This window comes from Manacus candei, unplaced genomic scaffold (assembly GCF_025592945.1).
Source record: "Manacus candei isolate 608988 ecotype Guabito, Panama unplaced genomic scaffold, ASM2559294v1 h1tg000147l, whole genome shotgun sequence".
NCBI lineage: Eukaryota > Metazoa > Chordata > Aves > Passeriformes > Pipridae > Manacus > Manacus candei.
The window spans coordinates 324743-340772 of NW_026138195.1; the positions used below are offsets into that span (position 1 = coordinate 324743).

General features: G+C 57.9%; 1 protein-coding gene, 1 long non-coding RNA gene and 1 pseudogene across 3 annotated transcripts in view; 2 read left to right on the forward strand and 1 right to left on the reverse strand.

Moving 5' to 3' along the window:
• Nucleotides 1–5063, forward strand: part of LOC127462965 (uncharacterized) — a 112980-nt gene extending 107917 nt beyond the window's left edge. For both annotated transcript variants that reach the window (XR_007900614.1, XR_007900615.1), the window contains exon 3: nucleotides 4997–5063. This is a non-coding gene — a long non-coding RNA (uncharacterized LOC127462965). The remainder of the gene's footprint in view (nucleotides 1–4996) is intronic.
• LOC127462950 (gastrula zinc finger protein XlCGF7.1-like) overlaps nucleotides 1–16030 on the reverse strand; it is a 56327-nt pseudogene that overhangs the window by 24262 nt on the left and 16035 nt on the right.
• The window catches only part of LOC127462951 (gastrula zinc finger protein XlCGF49.1-like), a gene marked incomplete at its 3' end in the record, with an annotated part of 44352 nt that continues 43857 nt past the window's right edge, over nucleotides 15536–16030 (forward strand). Inside the window, exon 1 of the mRNA XM_051771896.1 lies at nucleotides 15536–15563. Coding sequence (XP_051627856.1) covers nucleotides 15542–15563 — 22 coding nt within the window. The remainder of the gene's footprint in view (nucleotides 15564–16030) is intronic.

A 16030-nucleotide genomic window follows, 5' to 3' on the forward strand; every position in this document is an offset into this window, starting at 1 on the left:
CGAGGCCTAGGACATGTTCCTGTACTATTCTCTGAAGCTTTGCTCCAGTCAGTAGAACAGAACGAGCACAGATGCTCTTGGATGTTGGGAGTTTGTTAGCAGGCCCAAATTTCTTCGTGAACTCTTTAGGGCCTGGCCTCCTGTTTCCCCAGGGACACAGCCCGGGCCCGGCTGTTCCCATTCCCATTCCACGGGTTTGCATTCCTGTTCCAGGTGTTCCCATCCCATTCCAGGTGTCCCCATTCCCATTCCCATTCCTATTCCAGGAGTTCCCATTCCAGGTGTTCCCATTCCAGGAGTTCCCATTCCCATTCCATGTGTTCTAATTCCCTTTCCAGGTGTTCCATCCCATTTTAGGTGTCCCCATTCCCATTCCTATTGTCCCTCCTCCCATTCCTGGTGTTCCCATCCCACTTCTGTTTTCCCCATTCCCAGTTCTTGGTGTTCCCATTCCCATTCCAGGTGTCACCATTCCCATTCCTATTGTCCCCATTCCCATTCTAGGTGTTCCCATCCCACCTCTGTTTTCCCTATTCCCATTCCAGGTGTCTCCATTCCCATTCCAGGTGTCCCCATTCCAATTCCTGGTGTCCCCAGTCTGCTCTTAATGTTCCAATTCCCATTCCACGAATTCCCATTCCAGGTGTTCTCATTCCCATTCCACGAATTCCCATTCCCATTCCAGGTGTTCCCATCCCAGTTCCTGCAGTCTCCATTCCATTTCCTGGTGTCCCCATTCCCATTCCTGGTGTCCCCAACCTGCTCCCAGTGTCTCCATCCGTCTCCCCGGTGTCCCCATTCCCAATCCAGGTGCCCCCATTCCCAGGTCCTGATGTCTCCATTCCCATTCCTGTTGTTCCCAGTCAGCTCCCAATGTTCCCATTCCCATTCCAGGTGTCCCCATTCCCATTCCAGGTGTCCCCACTCCCATTCCCCCTGTCCCCATTCCCATTCCTGGTTCCCAGGGAGGAACTGCCGGATGCCGGAGGAGGAGTCAGAATTTATTGCCCAAAGCAGGAGATTTTCACACCAAAATAATCCCTGGTGATGTCACCGCTGTCCCTGTGATGTCACCAATGTCCCTGTGATGTCACCGCTGTCCATGTGATGTCACCAATGTCCCTGTGATGTCACCACTGCCATTTCCCCTGCTGGTTTACCTTAAAACCAGCACACCAGGTCTGTGCCCAACGGGGGTCCCTGTGGATCATCCAACGCGGGTCCTCCCATGGCTGATGGAGTTGGAGCAGCGGCCGAAGCTCTTCCCGCAGTCGGGGCACTCGGGGCTTCCATTACTGGTGGGTCCGTTGGTGGGAGGTCAAGGAAGAGCTCTGCCTGAAGCTCTTCCCACACTCCCCACAGTGGAAGGGCCTCTCCCTGATGTGGAGGCGACAGTGGGTGTAGAGGGTGGAGCTGTCCCACATTCCCTACACGTGTAGGGCTGTTCCCCAGTGTGGATGTGCTGGTGGCTGAGCAGCTTGGGGCTTGTGCTGAAGCTCTTCCCACATTCCAAGCACTTGTAGGGCCATTCCCTGGTGTGGATGCAACGGTGTTTGCAAAGGCTGGAGCTGTTCCTGAAGCTCTTCCCACACTCCGTACACATGTAGGGCCTTCCCCACTGTGGATCATCTGGTGTCGGAGCAGGTGGGAGCTCTTCCTGAAGCTCTTCCCACACTCCGCACACGTGTAGGGCCTTTCCCCACTGTGGATCATCTGGTGTTGGAGCAGGTGGGAGCTCTGAGTGTAGCTCTTCCCACACTCCCCACACATGTAGGGCCGTTCCCCACTGTGGATGCGCTGGTGGCTGAGGAGGTAGGTGTTCCTGCTGAAGTTCTTCCCACATTCCAAGCACCTGAAGGGCTTTTCCCTTCTGGGAGGTTGCTCAGGGACCACCAGCTCGCAGCTCCGCCTCAAGCTCTGGCCGCCTTCCCGGCACACGCTGGCTCTTTCCTCCTCACAGCCCCCTGGGCTGGCTTTGGAGCCCCTCCTGCGGGGGCATCTCCGGCCCTTTTCCTCCCCGCTGCCTTCCTGCACCGGGGAGCCCTTCAAAACGGCCTCTCCCACCAGGCTCTGCCGGGGGGATTTGTCCTCTGCGCTCTCCGGCCTCACCTCGGGGCCTGGGGCAGGAACCAACAAGGACACGCAGGGGATTTGCCTCCGGCCCACAGGGAAGCCCAAGGACATCCCCCCAACTCCGGCCCCGGCAGGATGGCCACAAAAGACAAAAGACCGACCCAAAGGGGCACTGACTTCCTCCTCACCTGCCTGGGGGGCCCGCGGCATCTTCCTCTTCCTCGCAGCCTCCTCCTCCATCCGACCAAGCTTTGGAAAGCAGAAATCCTGATGGGGGGCGGAAAAAAGGGGGTGAGTGTGTTGCCCAAGTCCAGCTCTAGAACTCACCGGGCATCCTGTGTCCCTGAAAACCTCAAAACCACCAACATTCAGTCCAGAAAAAAAGAAAACAAGATTTGGAAAAAAAAACCTGCACAAACTCCTTGCAAGTTTGCAAAAGATCAAATACTCCAAAAAAAATACTCCAAAATATGAACATTCAGCTCAAAAAAACCCTCCCAGAGGTTTCCCCTCTCTGCTCTCTGCACCTTTACCTTCTGGGCTCTCCCCTCTCTGGGCTGCTGGGGGTCCCGCTCAGGGATGCCGGGGCTCTTGGGTGTCCCAGGGGTCCCTTCTCCCCTCACTCTCTGCTTCAGGGGGCCGGGTTCCCAGACATTCCCCCTCTCCGCCTTCTCCACTTTCTTGGCCCGGGGATCCCAGGGGTCCCCACTACCCAGGCTCCCCCTTCTCCGGGACCCCCCTTGCAGCCTCCCGGGGCTCCTCCCTCTCCCTGCTCCCCTCTCCAGCCTGCCGGGGGTCCCCCAGCTCCGCCATCGCCCCGCTCCGCTCTCCACACTCCGGGGCTCCCGCCCTTCCTCCCCCCACCCCCGGCTCTCCCGAGGGCTCCCCAAACCCGCTGCCTCGGCTCCCTCCGGCTCCCCCGGACCAGCCCCCCCCGCCCACACCGGCCTCACAATGGAGCCGCCGGGGCCTGACCCACCAACACCAACCCCCAACAAGGGGGGGACTCGCAGCCCCCCGACCACCCACGGGACTCTGCCCACAACCCACCCCGACACCGCCCCAAAACACCCACCGGGGACCCCCAACAGCCCCCCGGCACACAGCCCCGCACAAGGGCCGCCTGTGCCCGAGCCAACAAAACGCCCCCACAGCCGGGGGGACACCAGAGGCTGCCCCGGGGCAACGAGAGCAGGGAGCGGATCGGGCCCCGCACACGTGGCCGGGCTCTTGGGTCAGCCGGCCGGGATTGGGAACCAACAGCACGGCCCCGACCGCCGGGGAGGGGAGAAAAACAAGGGGTGAGCGCATTGCCTTGGGAGTTTCTCCTGCCCAAGCCCATCCCTAGAATGCACAGGGCATCTTGTGCTCATAAAAACTCCCAGAACACAAAGATTCAGCCCAAAACCCCCTCTCAGAATTCCCCATCTCTCCTCTCTGGGATTTGGGGGGTCCCCCCTGTCTGGCCTGATGGCACTTCTGCCTGCATTGGGGGTCCCCCTTGTCCGGGTTGCAAGGGGTCCTGTGGCTCCGGGGGGTTCCCACTCGCCGGGGTCCCCTTTAGTGTTGCCAGGGGGGTCCCAGGGCTCACTTCTCCCCACTCTGCCTCCCGGGGCCGGCCGGCCCTCCTCTCTCGCCTCCCACCCTCGCAAACCTCTTGGCGCTCTCGGCTCCCACCCCGCCTTAAGGCCCCCCCTCCTCTCCACACTCCAAGGCCTTCCCCCTCTCCGGGACCCCCGCTTAAGGGGCCCGGCGCTCCCTCTCTGCTCCCCCCCCTCCAGCATTCCGGGGGTCCCCCAGCTCCGGGATCGCCCCTCTCCGCTCTCCCCACTCCGCGGCTACCGGGGTTCCCCCCCGGCTCTCACGGGGGGCCCCCAAACCGCTCTCGCCCCCCCCGCCATTGCCGAGCCACCGCCAGGACCTTTGGGCTGCTCTTCTTTGTGCTCCCGCTCGGCTCCTCCCTCGGCTGGGCCGCCGCTTTTGGCGGGTTTCCTCCTCCGGGATCCACCCCCTGCAGCCCTTCCCCTCCTGGCCCAGCCTACTTGCCCCCTTGGACCCCCTTGGGCCCCCCTCTGACCCCCCTTGGGCCCCCCTTGGGCCCCCCTTGCCCTATAAGTCTGATTATACAGACAAGCAATTGGTTTTAATCCACAAAACCCAAATGTAGAACCCAGCACCCTGGACCATGAACAAAGTGCTGTTCCTTGGCCCCCCCCCGAGTCCAAAGTAAAGGGAGAGGGGAAAAAAACCTGCTGGTGGGAGAACTGTTGCAGTCTGGTCAAAAGTGGTGGTTGCAGTCCAGTTGAGGGGGGTGGTCTCAGACTGGTTGAGAGCGGTGAGCTGCAGTCCTCCTCTGGATCCCACGAGTGGTGGAAAGGTTCCGAAAGTCCAGGTTTATATATTCTCCAGTTCAGGCAGGAATGCCCAGTCCTCCCCTCAGAGTGGGGAATTCCATAAAAGGATGCTTAGTTCTTCCCTCAGAGCAGGGAATTCCATAAAAGGATGCTCAGTTCGTTCCCTCAGAGCGGGGAATTCCATAAAAGGATATGAGGACAGGAACACCCCCCCCACCTTGCAGGCCCTCCCCCCTCCCCCCGACAACAGTTCCTGGGAAAATGGCATGGAAGGCCATAGAATCCACAGTTTTGGGTTACACCCATCCAGTGAGGAATCGGTCCCAGCTGTTCTAACTAGGACAGGATTCCAGAGTGGGATCAGGTGGAATTGTGGACTGGGATAAGGGCTGGATTCTGGAGTGGGATTGGTGTGGGATGGATGGAGTTGGATTGGGGTGGGATGGACAGAACAGGATCAGGTGGGATTCCAGAGCAGTTCCTACTCTCCCTGGGCTCCACAGCTGGCTCCATCCCCTGGGATGGGAACAGGGACATGGTGACTCCTTTCCCTGCTCTCATCCCAGCAGGAATCACAGCCTGAGCGATCCTGGAGCTGGATCCGCCCCTTCCCTCTCCCTGCAGGAAGGCAGGAGCTGCTGGCAGAGCTCATCCCGCTGCTCCCACCCACCCCGGCCCCCAGGGGCTCTTCCCAATGGATCAACTTCCTACTTTTTCCCGTGTGAAACCCAGGACCACAATTATTCCGGAGGCTTTAATTTGGGTGTGAAAATCTCCTGCTTTGGGCAATAAATCCTGGCTCCCTCCTCCGGCATCCGGCAGTTCCTCTGTGGGAACCAGGACTGGGAATGGGGACAGGGGGGACTGGGATGGGAACATTGGGGACAGGGATGGGGACACCAGGAATGGGAATGGGGACGTCAGGACTGGGATGGGAACATTGGGTATGGGAATGGGGATGTGGAAGACCAGGATGGGAACAAGGGGGACAGGAATGGGGGACACTGGGAGCAGGCTGGGGGCAGCAGGAATGGGAATGGGGACTTGGGGGACCAGGATGGGGACACTGGGAACAAGTTGGAGTCACCAGAAGTTGGAAATGGGGATACCAAGAGCAGATTGGGGACGCCAGGAACAGGGAATGGGAACACCAGGAGACAATGGGGAAAGGGATGAGGACACCAGGAACAGGATGGGAAAGCCAGCAAAAGGTTGGGGACAACAGGAACTGGGAATAGGGACATCAGGAGTTGGGAATGGCAACACCAGGAATGGGAATGGGGACATGGGGGACCAGGATGGGGTCATGGGGAACAGGTGGGTCATTACCAAGAACTGGTAATGGGAACACCAGGAGCGGGAATGGGAATGTGGGGGACCAGGATGGAGACCCTGGGGACAGGAACGGGGACACTGGGAGCAGGCTGGGCATTACCAGCAATGGGAATGGGCACGGCAGGAATGGGAATGGGCACAGCAGGAACTCTGTGTCTCTGCTGGCCTCCCGGGCTGTGCCTTGGAGCCCTGACAGCTCCTGCAGGTCGCAGCTTTCCCAAGGCCTGGCAGCCCTCGCTGCCGTTGCCGGTCCTGCAGCGCCGGGCGGGACGCGCTGCGGATCCCGCCGGGCTCCGGCGCTGCCACGGAACCCGCCGGCACCGTCAGCCCGCACGGCACCCACGGCAAGGGGCACCACGGCCGGGCAGCTGCTCCCCACGGCATCGCCAGCCCACAGCACCCGGCAGCTGGGAGTGACTCACTGCAGCAGGAGAGCAGCAAAGCCTGGCAGCAAACTCCCAGGGCAATTCTAGGGGCCAAAGGGACGCTTCCAGCAGCATCCCGGACTTGAGTATTCCCGCAGAATTCCTTCTCCAGCTCTGCAGCCTCTCCTGCTGTTCCAGGACTGTCGGGTTTACACTGCCCTCCTGCTGCTCCTGGCTCAGGGCTCGCCAGGTTCAGTGCCCCCTCGGCAGTCCCGGACAAAAGGAGGGCACTGCTCTGCTCTGCTTTCTGCTGCTGAACATCCTCATTCTCCTCCTCGCAAGGACCCACAACTCTCCCGCTTTACAAAGAGCAGCAGCACTTGGCAGGCCCGGCAGGATCTTCCCCACAAAGGCCGTGGCACTGCCCTGTGCTTGTCCTGCCACAGGAGCTCAAGGCTTCTGGACAGCACAACTTCCCAGCAGTGACCTCCCTGCTCCAGAGGGATGAGGAGCCTCTGCTGAACTGCAGAGATTCACACACTGCAACCACTGCACTGCCTGCATTTCCTGCCATTCTGCAGCACTTGGGCATCTACTGTGGCTCTTCCTGCTGTTTAAGAAGGAGGTTTGCAAGCTCTGGGAGCTGGATGGAGTTTTGTTCCAGCTGCCAGCTAAGGAAGTTTTCAACCTGTTACACAATACATGCAATGAAAACTCCAGTGATTTAAGAACCTGGACTCCAGTAGAACTGTTGGATTATTTATTTCATCAGGAAAAATAGACCAGGAAATAAAGCCAGTCCTTAATATATGGAAGTCAAATGAACTCATTTAGGTAAATAAATAGACTCTAAAAAGGAAGTTATTGAGTTTTCTATATGGATACATTAGAGAAGGGAGCAGGATACAATGCTTGGGATGCTCCTTGGAATACTATTCCAGAAATGTCTTAGTACAGACCATTAGACTCCACAACAGAATCCTGCCAAGTAATTATATCCACATAGGAAAGGAAATTGTTGGTGATCCTGACCTGGCTTTTGGAGGTATCAGGAGCTCCTAAAAAACAAGTATCTTAAACTGAAAACTTTATTCAAGTAGCTGAATCTACCCAGCACAGGGCCGTCTACAGCTCATGATGAGCTTTTTTTCAAGACAGAAAACCCCAAACCAGGCACAATCTTCCACTCCAAAGTCTCACCCAACTGCCTTCATCTCATCCCTGCCCTCCCCCAAGAAGATTCCACCAGCCAAGCCCAGGGCACTCCAAGGGAAACCCTTGGGTGACCTTGTCTGGTGTTCCCTGGGCACTGAGGGAAGAAGAGAAGTTTATCAAGGTGCCAAATGCCCACGGAGATCTTGGAAATCAGCTCTCCACGATGCTTTGCAGCCCTTCTCAGTCAGCTTGAGCTCTTCAAACACACTTGTCCTCAGCGTTTTCTCTGAAAAGGTCACTATGGTCTGAAGGGTCAAACTCAGAAGTGTCTGAACCTGCAGACAGTCCTTCCTTCTGGGCAGAGCTGCAGCTGCTTGGGAATGTTATTCCCTGCTGGCAGCTTCCCACAGAGCTGTGGGCACACATTCTCCAGGCAGCTCACTGAATGCAGAGTTTCCTTCCAACCTGAAGGGAGTCTTTGCTCTACAACATCTCTCCCCGGTGGCACTGTGTGATTGCAGGCTGGTTCTCCTGGCTCTGCCTGTGTCCTGCTCTCCTTGGAAAGCACCATGTCCGTAAGGATCCAGATGTTGATCCTGATCTCGAAGAGAATCAATAAAATATCATTAAACAGGCATAAAATGTCGATAATCGATCAATGAAATGCCAGATCTATCTGAAAATAGACACAAATACAGTGTTGTGGAGCTCCTGGCCCGGCTTTCCCAGCTGTGTGCATTGGCTGGGAAGCCCTGGGGCCTCACTTCTCTGCCCCCTAATTAGGAGCAATTTATTAGGCTAATTAACCACGGAGTCATTTGTTCCTGAGCTGCTTTGTCCCTCTGCCAGGCACAGGCCAGCCCGGGCTCCGCAGGCTGCAGGGCTGCTGCGTCCTGTCAGTGCTCAACACCTGGGATTTATTTGCCCCCAAAAGGGAAAACGGCCCCAAATCCCGTGGGCCGAGCGCAGGAGGGGACAGAGTTGTGGCACAAAACTGCAGCCGCCGGGTTTGCCCAGCCCGGGAAGAACCAAGGGCCCCGCAGTGAGGTGGGACCCCCAGCAGCCCCTGTGTGCCGTGCCCAGCTGAAGCCCTCCCTGGGGCGCTCGGGGCTGGCTGGGCACACTGGGAGCGCTGGGAAGGGCCCCGGCTCGGGGCGGGGGCGGCGGGTGCCCAGCAGTGACTGAGGGCAAGGGCCTTCACAGGGACCCCCCGCGCCCCTGGCTGCCCACGGGAAGGGTTTTTTGGTCCCTCTGAGCGATTTGGCGGCGTTTCTGGGCTCGGCGGGGCCGGGCAGGCGGCAGCGGGACACGCGGGGCCCGGGCCGTGCGGCGGAGCAGGTTGGGAACTGCGGGGCGGCCCCAGCGGGGCCCGAGGGCGGAGCGGAGCCGCTTGGGAACGACCCCCGATCCCCCCGGGGCCAGGTCTGATGCCAGGAAAAAGCGACGATATTAAACCCAAGAGCCACAGGTGCTGCTGAGCCGGTGTTTGTTTATTTGGGCGCCGGACGCGCGGGGCACAGCTCGGCCTCACAGGCACCGCTCCCCCTCACAGCTTCCCTTGGATGCAACTGCCTCGTACATATTGACTGCACGTGTGTTCATCATGGCTGGGCTTCAGGAACAAAGATTTGGGAAAGGCTCTATCCACATTTGTTACAAGCACACTGGTGGCTAAAGAGGCCAATACAAGATAGACATATTCGATTGCAAAAGGCACAACAGAAAGACTCCTTAGGTGGCATATTCTGCAAGACACGGTTCTTTCTGCGTTGTCTTTTCTCCTCGATGGTGATCCTGCTGCGTTCTCAAAGGAAGCAGCAGCGTTAGAGATGGGGTGTCTCCAGACCTCCCGACTGGAGGCCAGAGTAGACCAGTGATGAAGATCAATGTGGCCAAGGCTGAGATGTTGTTTCAGGCAGTCCTTGTATCTCCTCTTTGGGGGTCCTCTCTTGCGGCAGCCGGTGGCAAGTTCACCCCAGAGCACGATCTTAGGGAGGGGGTGGTTGGTCCTTCATCCTGGAGACGTGCCCTGCCCAGCACAGCTGTGTTCTCAGCAACATGGCCTCAATGCTTGTGACTGCTGCCTGTTCTAGAACAGATGGATTGGTCACATCATCTGACCAGGGGATGTTTAGGATTGTACGGAGGTAGCATTGATGGAAGCGTTCCAGGAGTCGCAGGTGGTGGCTGTAGATGACCCATGATTCGGACCCATATGAGAGAGTAGACAGCACAATGGCTCTGTAAACACTGATCTTTGTGCTTTTCTTCAAGTGTTTATTTTGCCAAACTCTTTTATGGAGTTTTTGGAAAGGATTATATGCCTTTGCTAACCTGTTGTCCATCTCTCTGTCAATCTCACCATCCGAGGAGATGAGGCTCCCTAGGTAATTAAACTGCTGGACTGATTTGAGCTCTGATTGGCCAATGGTGATGTGGGGATGATGGGAGACTTCCTGAGGTGCAGGTTGACCCGGGAAACGGCGGTGGCTGCTGGGAAGGGACTGGGACGGACTAGGATGGACTGGGATGGACTGGACAGGCTGGGACAGACTGGGACACTGGGATACACGAGGACCAGGACTGGGACCCCTTGGGACCAGGAATGGGACCCCTCGGGACCAGGACTGGGGCAACGGGGATCATACTGGGAGCAACTGGAACTGTCACCAAACGGGAATAAAACTCTGTCACTGGAATGTCAGGATTAGAAAGCGGTTTTATTTTTTTCGGCACTGGGTGCGTGGGTGGGGCTGGGGGGGTCTCCTCCCATCACCCCCACACTGGGCTGTCTCACACCCTGGTTTCTGTGGATGTAACTAATACATGTGCATTACACTTCCCCAAACTCACGCATATGTACTAAACACTCCCACAGATTCTCTCACACATTTGAATCAGTTCTCAGAACTCATTTACATCAGAGTAGGGGTCTCTTGAGGGTCTCTGGTGGTCCTTTGGGGAACATCCCTTCTCCAAATTATCCTTCTTTGGTCACAGGCCTGAAAAACCAGTTTCTTCTTCTGAAATGCTTCCCAGCTCTGGGGGTTGGCCAAGATACTCCTTCTTATCAGTGGTGCTTTTCCTGGCATCAGACCTGGCCCCGGGGGGATCGGGGGTCGTTCCCAAGCGGCTCCGCTCCGCCCTCGGGCCCCGCTGGGGCCGCCCCGCAGTTCCCACCCGGCTCCGCCGCACGGCCCGGGCCCCGCGTGTCCCGCTGCCGCCTGCCCGGCCCCGCCGAGCCCAGAAACGCCGCCAAATCGCTCAGAGGGACCAAAAAACCCTTCCCGTGGGCAGCCAGGGGCGCGGGGGGTCCCTGTGAAGGCCCTTGCCCTCAGTCACTGCTGGGCACCCGCCGCCCCCGCCCCGAGCCGGGGCCCTTCCCAGCGCTCCCAGTGTGCCCAGCCAGCCCCGAGCGCCCCAGGGAGGGCTTCAGCTGGGCACGGCACACAGGGGCTGCTGGGGGGTCCCACCTCACTGCGGGGCCCTTGGTTCTTCCCGGGCTGGGCAAACCCGGCGGCTGCAGTTTTGTGCCACAACTCTGTCCCCTCCTGCGCTCGGCCCACGGGATTTGGGGCCGTTTTCCCTTTTGGGGGCAAATAAATCCCAGGTGTTGAGCACTGACAGGACGCAGCAGCCCTGCAGCCTGCGGAGCCCGGGCTGGCCTGTGCCTGGCAGAGGGACAAAGCAGCTCAGGAACAAATGACTCCGTGGTTAATTAGCCTAATAAATTGTTCCTAATTAGGGGGCAGAGAAGTGAGGCCCCAGGGCTTCCCAGCCAATGCACACAGCTGGGAAAGCCGGGCCAGGAGCTCCACAACACTGTATTTGTGTCTATTTTCAGATAGATCTGGCATTTCATTGATCGATTATCGACATTTTATGCCTGTTTAATGATATTTTATTGATTCTCTTCGAGATCAGGATCAACATCTGGATCCTTACGGACATGGTGCTTTCCAAGGAGAGCAGGACACAGGCAGAGCCAGGAGAACCAGCCTGCAATCACACAGTGCCACCGGGGAGAGATGTTGTAGAGCAAAGACTCCCTTCAGGTTGGAAGGAAACTCTGCATTCAGTGAGCTGCCTGGAGAATGTGTGCCCACAGCTCTGTGGGAAGCTGCCAGCAGGGAATAACATTCCCAAGCAGCTGCAGCTCTGCCCAGAAGGAAGGACTGTCTGCAGGTTCAGACACTTCTGAGTTTGACCCTTCAGATCATAGTGACCCTTTCAGAGAAAACGCTGAGGACAAGTGTGTTTGAAGAGCTCAAGCTGACTGAGAAGGGCTGCAAAGCATCGTGGAGAGCTGATTTCCAAGATCTCCGTGGGCATTTGGCACCTTGATAAACTTCTCTTCTTCCCTCAGTGCCCAGGGAACACCAGACAAGGTCACCCAAGGGTTTCCCTTGGAGTGCCCTGGGCTTGGCTGGTGGAATCTTCTTGGGGGAGGGCAGGGATGAGATGAAGGCAGTTGAGTGAGACTTTGGAGTGGAAGATTGTGCCTGTTTGGGGTTTTCTGTCTTGAAAGAAAGCTCACCATGAGCTGTAGACGGCCCTGTGCTGGGTAGATTTAGCTACTTGAATAAAGCTTTCAGTTTAAGATACTTGGTTTTTAGGAGCTCCTGATACCTCCAAAAGCCAGGTCAGGATCACCAACAATTCACTTTCCTATGTGGATATAATTACTTGGCAGGATTCTGTTGTGGAGTCTAATGCTCTGTACTAAGACATTTCTGGAATAGTATTCCAAGGAGCATCCCAAGTCCTGTATCCTGCTCCCTTCTCTAATGTATCCATTTATAAAAGTCAGTAACTTCCTTTTTACAGCCTATTTATTTACCTAAATGAGTTCATTTGACTTCCATATATTAAGGGATGGCTTTATTTCCTGGTCTATTTTTCCTGATGAAATAAATAATCCAACAGTTCTGCTGGAGTCCAAGTTCTTAAATCACTGGAGTTTTCATTGCATGTATTGTGTAACAGGTTGAAAACTTCCTTAGCTGGCAGCTGGAACAAAACTCCATCCAGCTCCCAGGGCTTGCAAACCTCCTTCTTAAACAGCAGGAAGAGCCACAGTAGATACCCAAGTGCTGCAGAATGGCAGGAAATGCAGGCAGTGCAGTGGTTGCAGTGTGTGAATCTCTGCAGTTCAGCAGAGGCTCCTCATCCCTCTGGAGCAGGGAGGTCACTGCTGGGAAGTTGTGCTGTCCAGAAGCCTTGAGCTCCTGTGGCAGGACGAGCACAGGGCAGTGCCACGGCCTTTGTGGGGAAGATCCTGCCGGGCCTGCCAAGTGCTGCTGCTCTTTGTAAAGCGGGAGAGTTGTGGGTCCTTGCGAGGAGGAGAATGAAGATGTTCAGCAGCAGAAAGCAGAGCAGAGCAGTGCCCTCCTTTTGTCCGGGACTGCCGAGGGGGCACTGAACCTGGCGAGCCCTGAGCCAGGAGCAGCAGGAGGGCAGTGTAAACCCGACAGTCCTGGAACAGCAGGAGAGGCTGCAGAGCTGGAGAAGGAATTCTGCGGGAATACTCAAGTCCGGGATGCTGCTGGAAGTGTCCCTTTGGCCCCTAGAATTGCCCTGGGAGTTTGCTGCCAGGCTTTGCTGCTCTCCTGCTGCAGTGAGTCAATGGGAGCTGCCGGGTGCTGTGGGCTGGCGATGCCGTGGGGAGCAGCTGCCCGGCCGTGGTGCCCCTTGCCGTGGGTGCCGTGCGGGCTGACGGTGCCGGCGGGTTCCGTGGCAGCGCCGGAGCCCGGCGGGATCCGCAGCGCGTCCCGCCCGGCGCTGCAGGACCGGCAACGGCAGCGAGGGCTGCCAGGCCTTGGGAAAGCTGCGACCTGCAGGAGCTGTCAGGGCTCCAAGGCACAGCCTGGGGGGCCAGCAGAGACACAGAGTTCCTGCTGTGCCCATTCCCATTCCTGCCGTGCCCATTCCCATTGCTGGTAATGCCCAGCCTGCTCCCAGTGTCCCCGTTCCTGTCCCCAGTGTCCCCATCCTGGTCCCCCACATTCCCGTTCCCACTCCTGGTGTTCCCATTACCAGTTCTTGGTAATGACCCACCTGTTCCCCATGACCCCATCCTGGTCCCCCATGTCCCCATTCCCATTCCTGGTGTTGCCATTCCCAACTCCTGATGTCCCCATTCCCAGTTCCTGTTGTCCGCAACCTTCAGCTGGTCTTCCCATCCTGTTCCTGGTGTCCCCATCCCTTTCCCCATTGTCTCCTGGTGTTCCCATTCCCTGTTCCTGGTGTCCCCAACCTGCTCTTGGTATCCCCATTCCCAACTTCTGGTGACTCCAACTTGTTCCCAGTGTCCCCATCCTGGTCCCCCAAGTCCCCATTCCCATTCCTGCTGGTAATGCCCAGCCTGCTCCCAGTGTCCCTGTTCCTGTCCCCCTTGTTCCCATCCTGGTCTTCCACATCCCCATTCCCAGTGTTCCCATCCCAGTCCTGACATCCCCATTCCCATTCCTACTGTCCCCAGCCTGTTCCCAATGTCCCCATCCAAGCCCCCCGTCCCCATTCCCATTCCTGGTTCCCACAGTGGAACTGCCGGATGCCGGAGGAGGGAGCCAGGATTTATTGCCCAAAGCAGGAGATTTTCACACCCAAATTAAAGCCCCAGGAATAATGGTGGTCCTGGGTTTCACACGGGAAAAAGCAGGAAGTTGATCCATCGGGAAGAGCCGCAGGGGGGCCGGGGTGGGTGGGAGCAGCGGGATGAGCTCTGCCAGCAGCTCCTGCCTTTCCACAGGGAGAGGGAAGGGACGGATCCAGCTCCGGGATCACTCAGGCTGTGATTCCTGCTGGGATGAGAGCGGGGAAAGGAGTCACCATGTCCCTGTTCCCATCCCAGGGGATGGATCCAGCTGTGGAGCCCAGGGAGAGTAGGAACTGCTCCGGATTCCCTCCTGATCCTGCTCTGTCCATCCCACCCCAATCCCATGCCAATCCCACTCCAGAATCCAGCCCTTATCCCAGTCCACAATTCCACCTGATCCCACTCTGGAATTCTGTCCTAGTTAGAACAGCTGGGACCGATTCCTCACTGGATGGGTGTAGCCCAAAACTGTGGATTCTCCGGCCTTCCATGCCATTTTCCCAGGAACTGTTGTCAGGGGGGGTGGGGGAGGGGGGGGGCCTGCGAGGTGGGGGGGTGTTCCTGTCCTCATACCCTTTTATGGAATTCACTGCTCTGAGTATCCTCATACCCTTTTATGGAATTCCCCGCTCTTAGGGAAGGACTAAGCATCCTTTTATGGAATTCCCCACTCTGAGGGGAGGACTGGGCATTCCTGCCTGAACTGGAGAATATATAAACCTGGAGTTTCGGAACCTTTTTAGCACTCGTGGGATCCAGAGGAGGACTGCAGCTCATCGCTCTCAACCAGCCTGAGACCACCCCCCTCAACTGGACTGCAACCACCACTTTTGACCAGACTGCAACAGCTCTCCCACCAGAAGGTTTTTCCCTCTCCCTTTACTTTGATCTTGGGGGGGCCCAAGGAACACCACTTTGTTCATGCCCCAGGGTGCTGGGTTCTACATTTGGGTTCTGTGGGTTAAAACCAAATTGCTTGTCTGTATAATCAGACTTATTGGGCAAGGGGGGCCCAAGGGGGTCCAAGGGGGGCCCAAGGGGGGTCCAAGGGGGCTGGACCAGGGGGGGAAGGGCTGCAGGGGGCGGATCCCGGAGGAGGAAACCCGCCAAAAGCAGCGGCCCAGCCGAGGGAGGAGCCGAGCGGGAGCACAAAGAAGAGCAGCCAAAAGGTCCCGGAGAGGGGGAAGGCCTTGGAGTGTGGAGAGGAGGGGGGGCCTTGAGGCGGGGTGGGAGCCGAGAGCGCCAAGAGGTTTGCGAGGGTGGGAGGCGAGAGAGGAGGGCCGGCCGGCCCCGGGAGGCAGAGTGGGGAGAAGTGAGCCCTGGGACCCCCCTGGCAACACTAAAGGGGACCCCGGAGATTGGGAACCCCCCGGAGCCGTGGGACCCCCGGCAGCCTGGAGAAGGGGGACCCCCAATGCAGGCAGAAGTGCCATCAGGCCAGACAGGGGGGAACTCTAACCCCAGAGAGCAGAGAGGGGGAACTCCTGGGAGGGGTTTTTGGGCTGAATGTTGGTGTTTTGGAGGTTTTCACACACCCAAGATGACCAATGAGTCCTAGAGCTGGACTTGGGCAACGCGCTAACCCTTTGTTTTCCCCCCCAGCAGGATTTCTGCTTTCCAAACTCGGGCAGATGGAGGAGGAGGCTGCGAGGAAGAGGAAGATGCCGCGGGCCCCCCAGGCAGGTGAGGAGGAAGTCAGTGCCCCTTTGGGTTGGTCTTTTGTGACCGTCCTGCCGGGGCCGGAGTTGGGGGGATGTCCTTGGGTTTCCCTGTGGGCCGGAGGTAAATCCCCTGCGTGTCCTTGTGTCTTCCTGCCCCAGGCCCCGAGGTGAGGCCGGAGAGCGCGGAGGACAAATCCCGGCGGCAGAGCCTGGTGGGAGAGGCCGTTTTGAAGGGCTCCCCGGCGCAGGAAGGCAGCGGGGAGGAAAAGGGCCGGAGATGCCCCCGCAGGAGGGGCTGCAAAGCCAGCCCAGGGGGCTGTGAGGAGGAAAGAGCCAGCGTGTGCCGGGAAGGCGGCTGGAGCTTGAGGCGGAGCTGCGCGCTGGTGGTCCCTGAGCAGCCTCCCAGCAGGGAAAAGCCCTTCAGGTACTTGGAATGTGGGAAGAGCTTCAGCAAGAGAACCAACCTCCTCAGCCACCAGCACATCCACA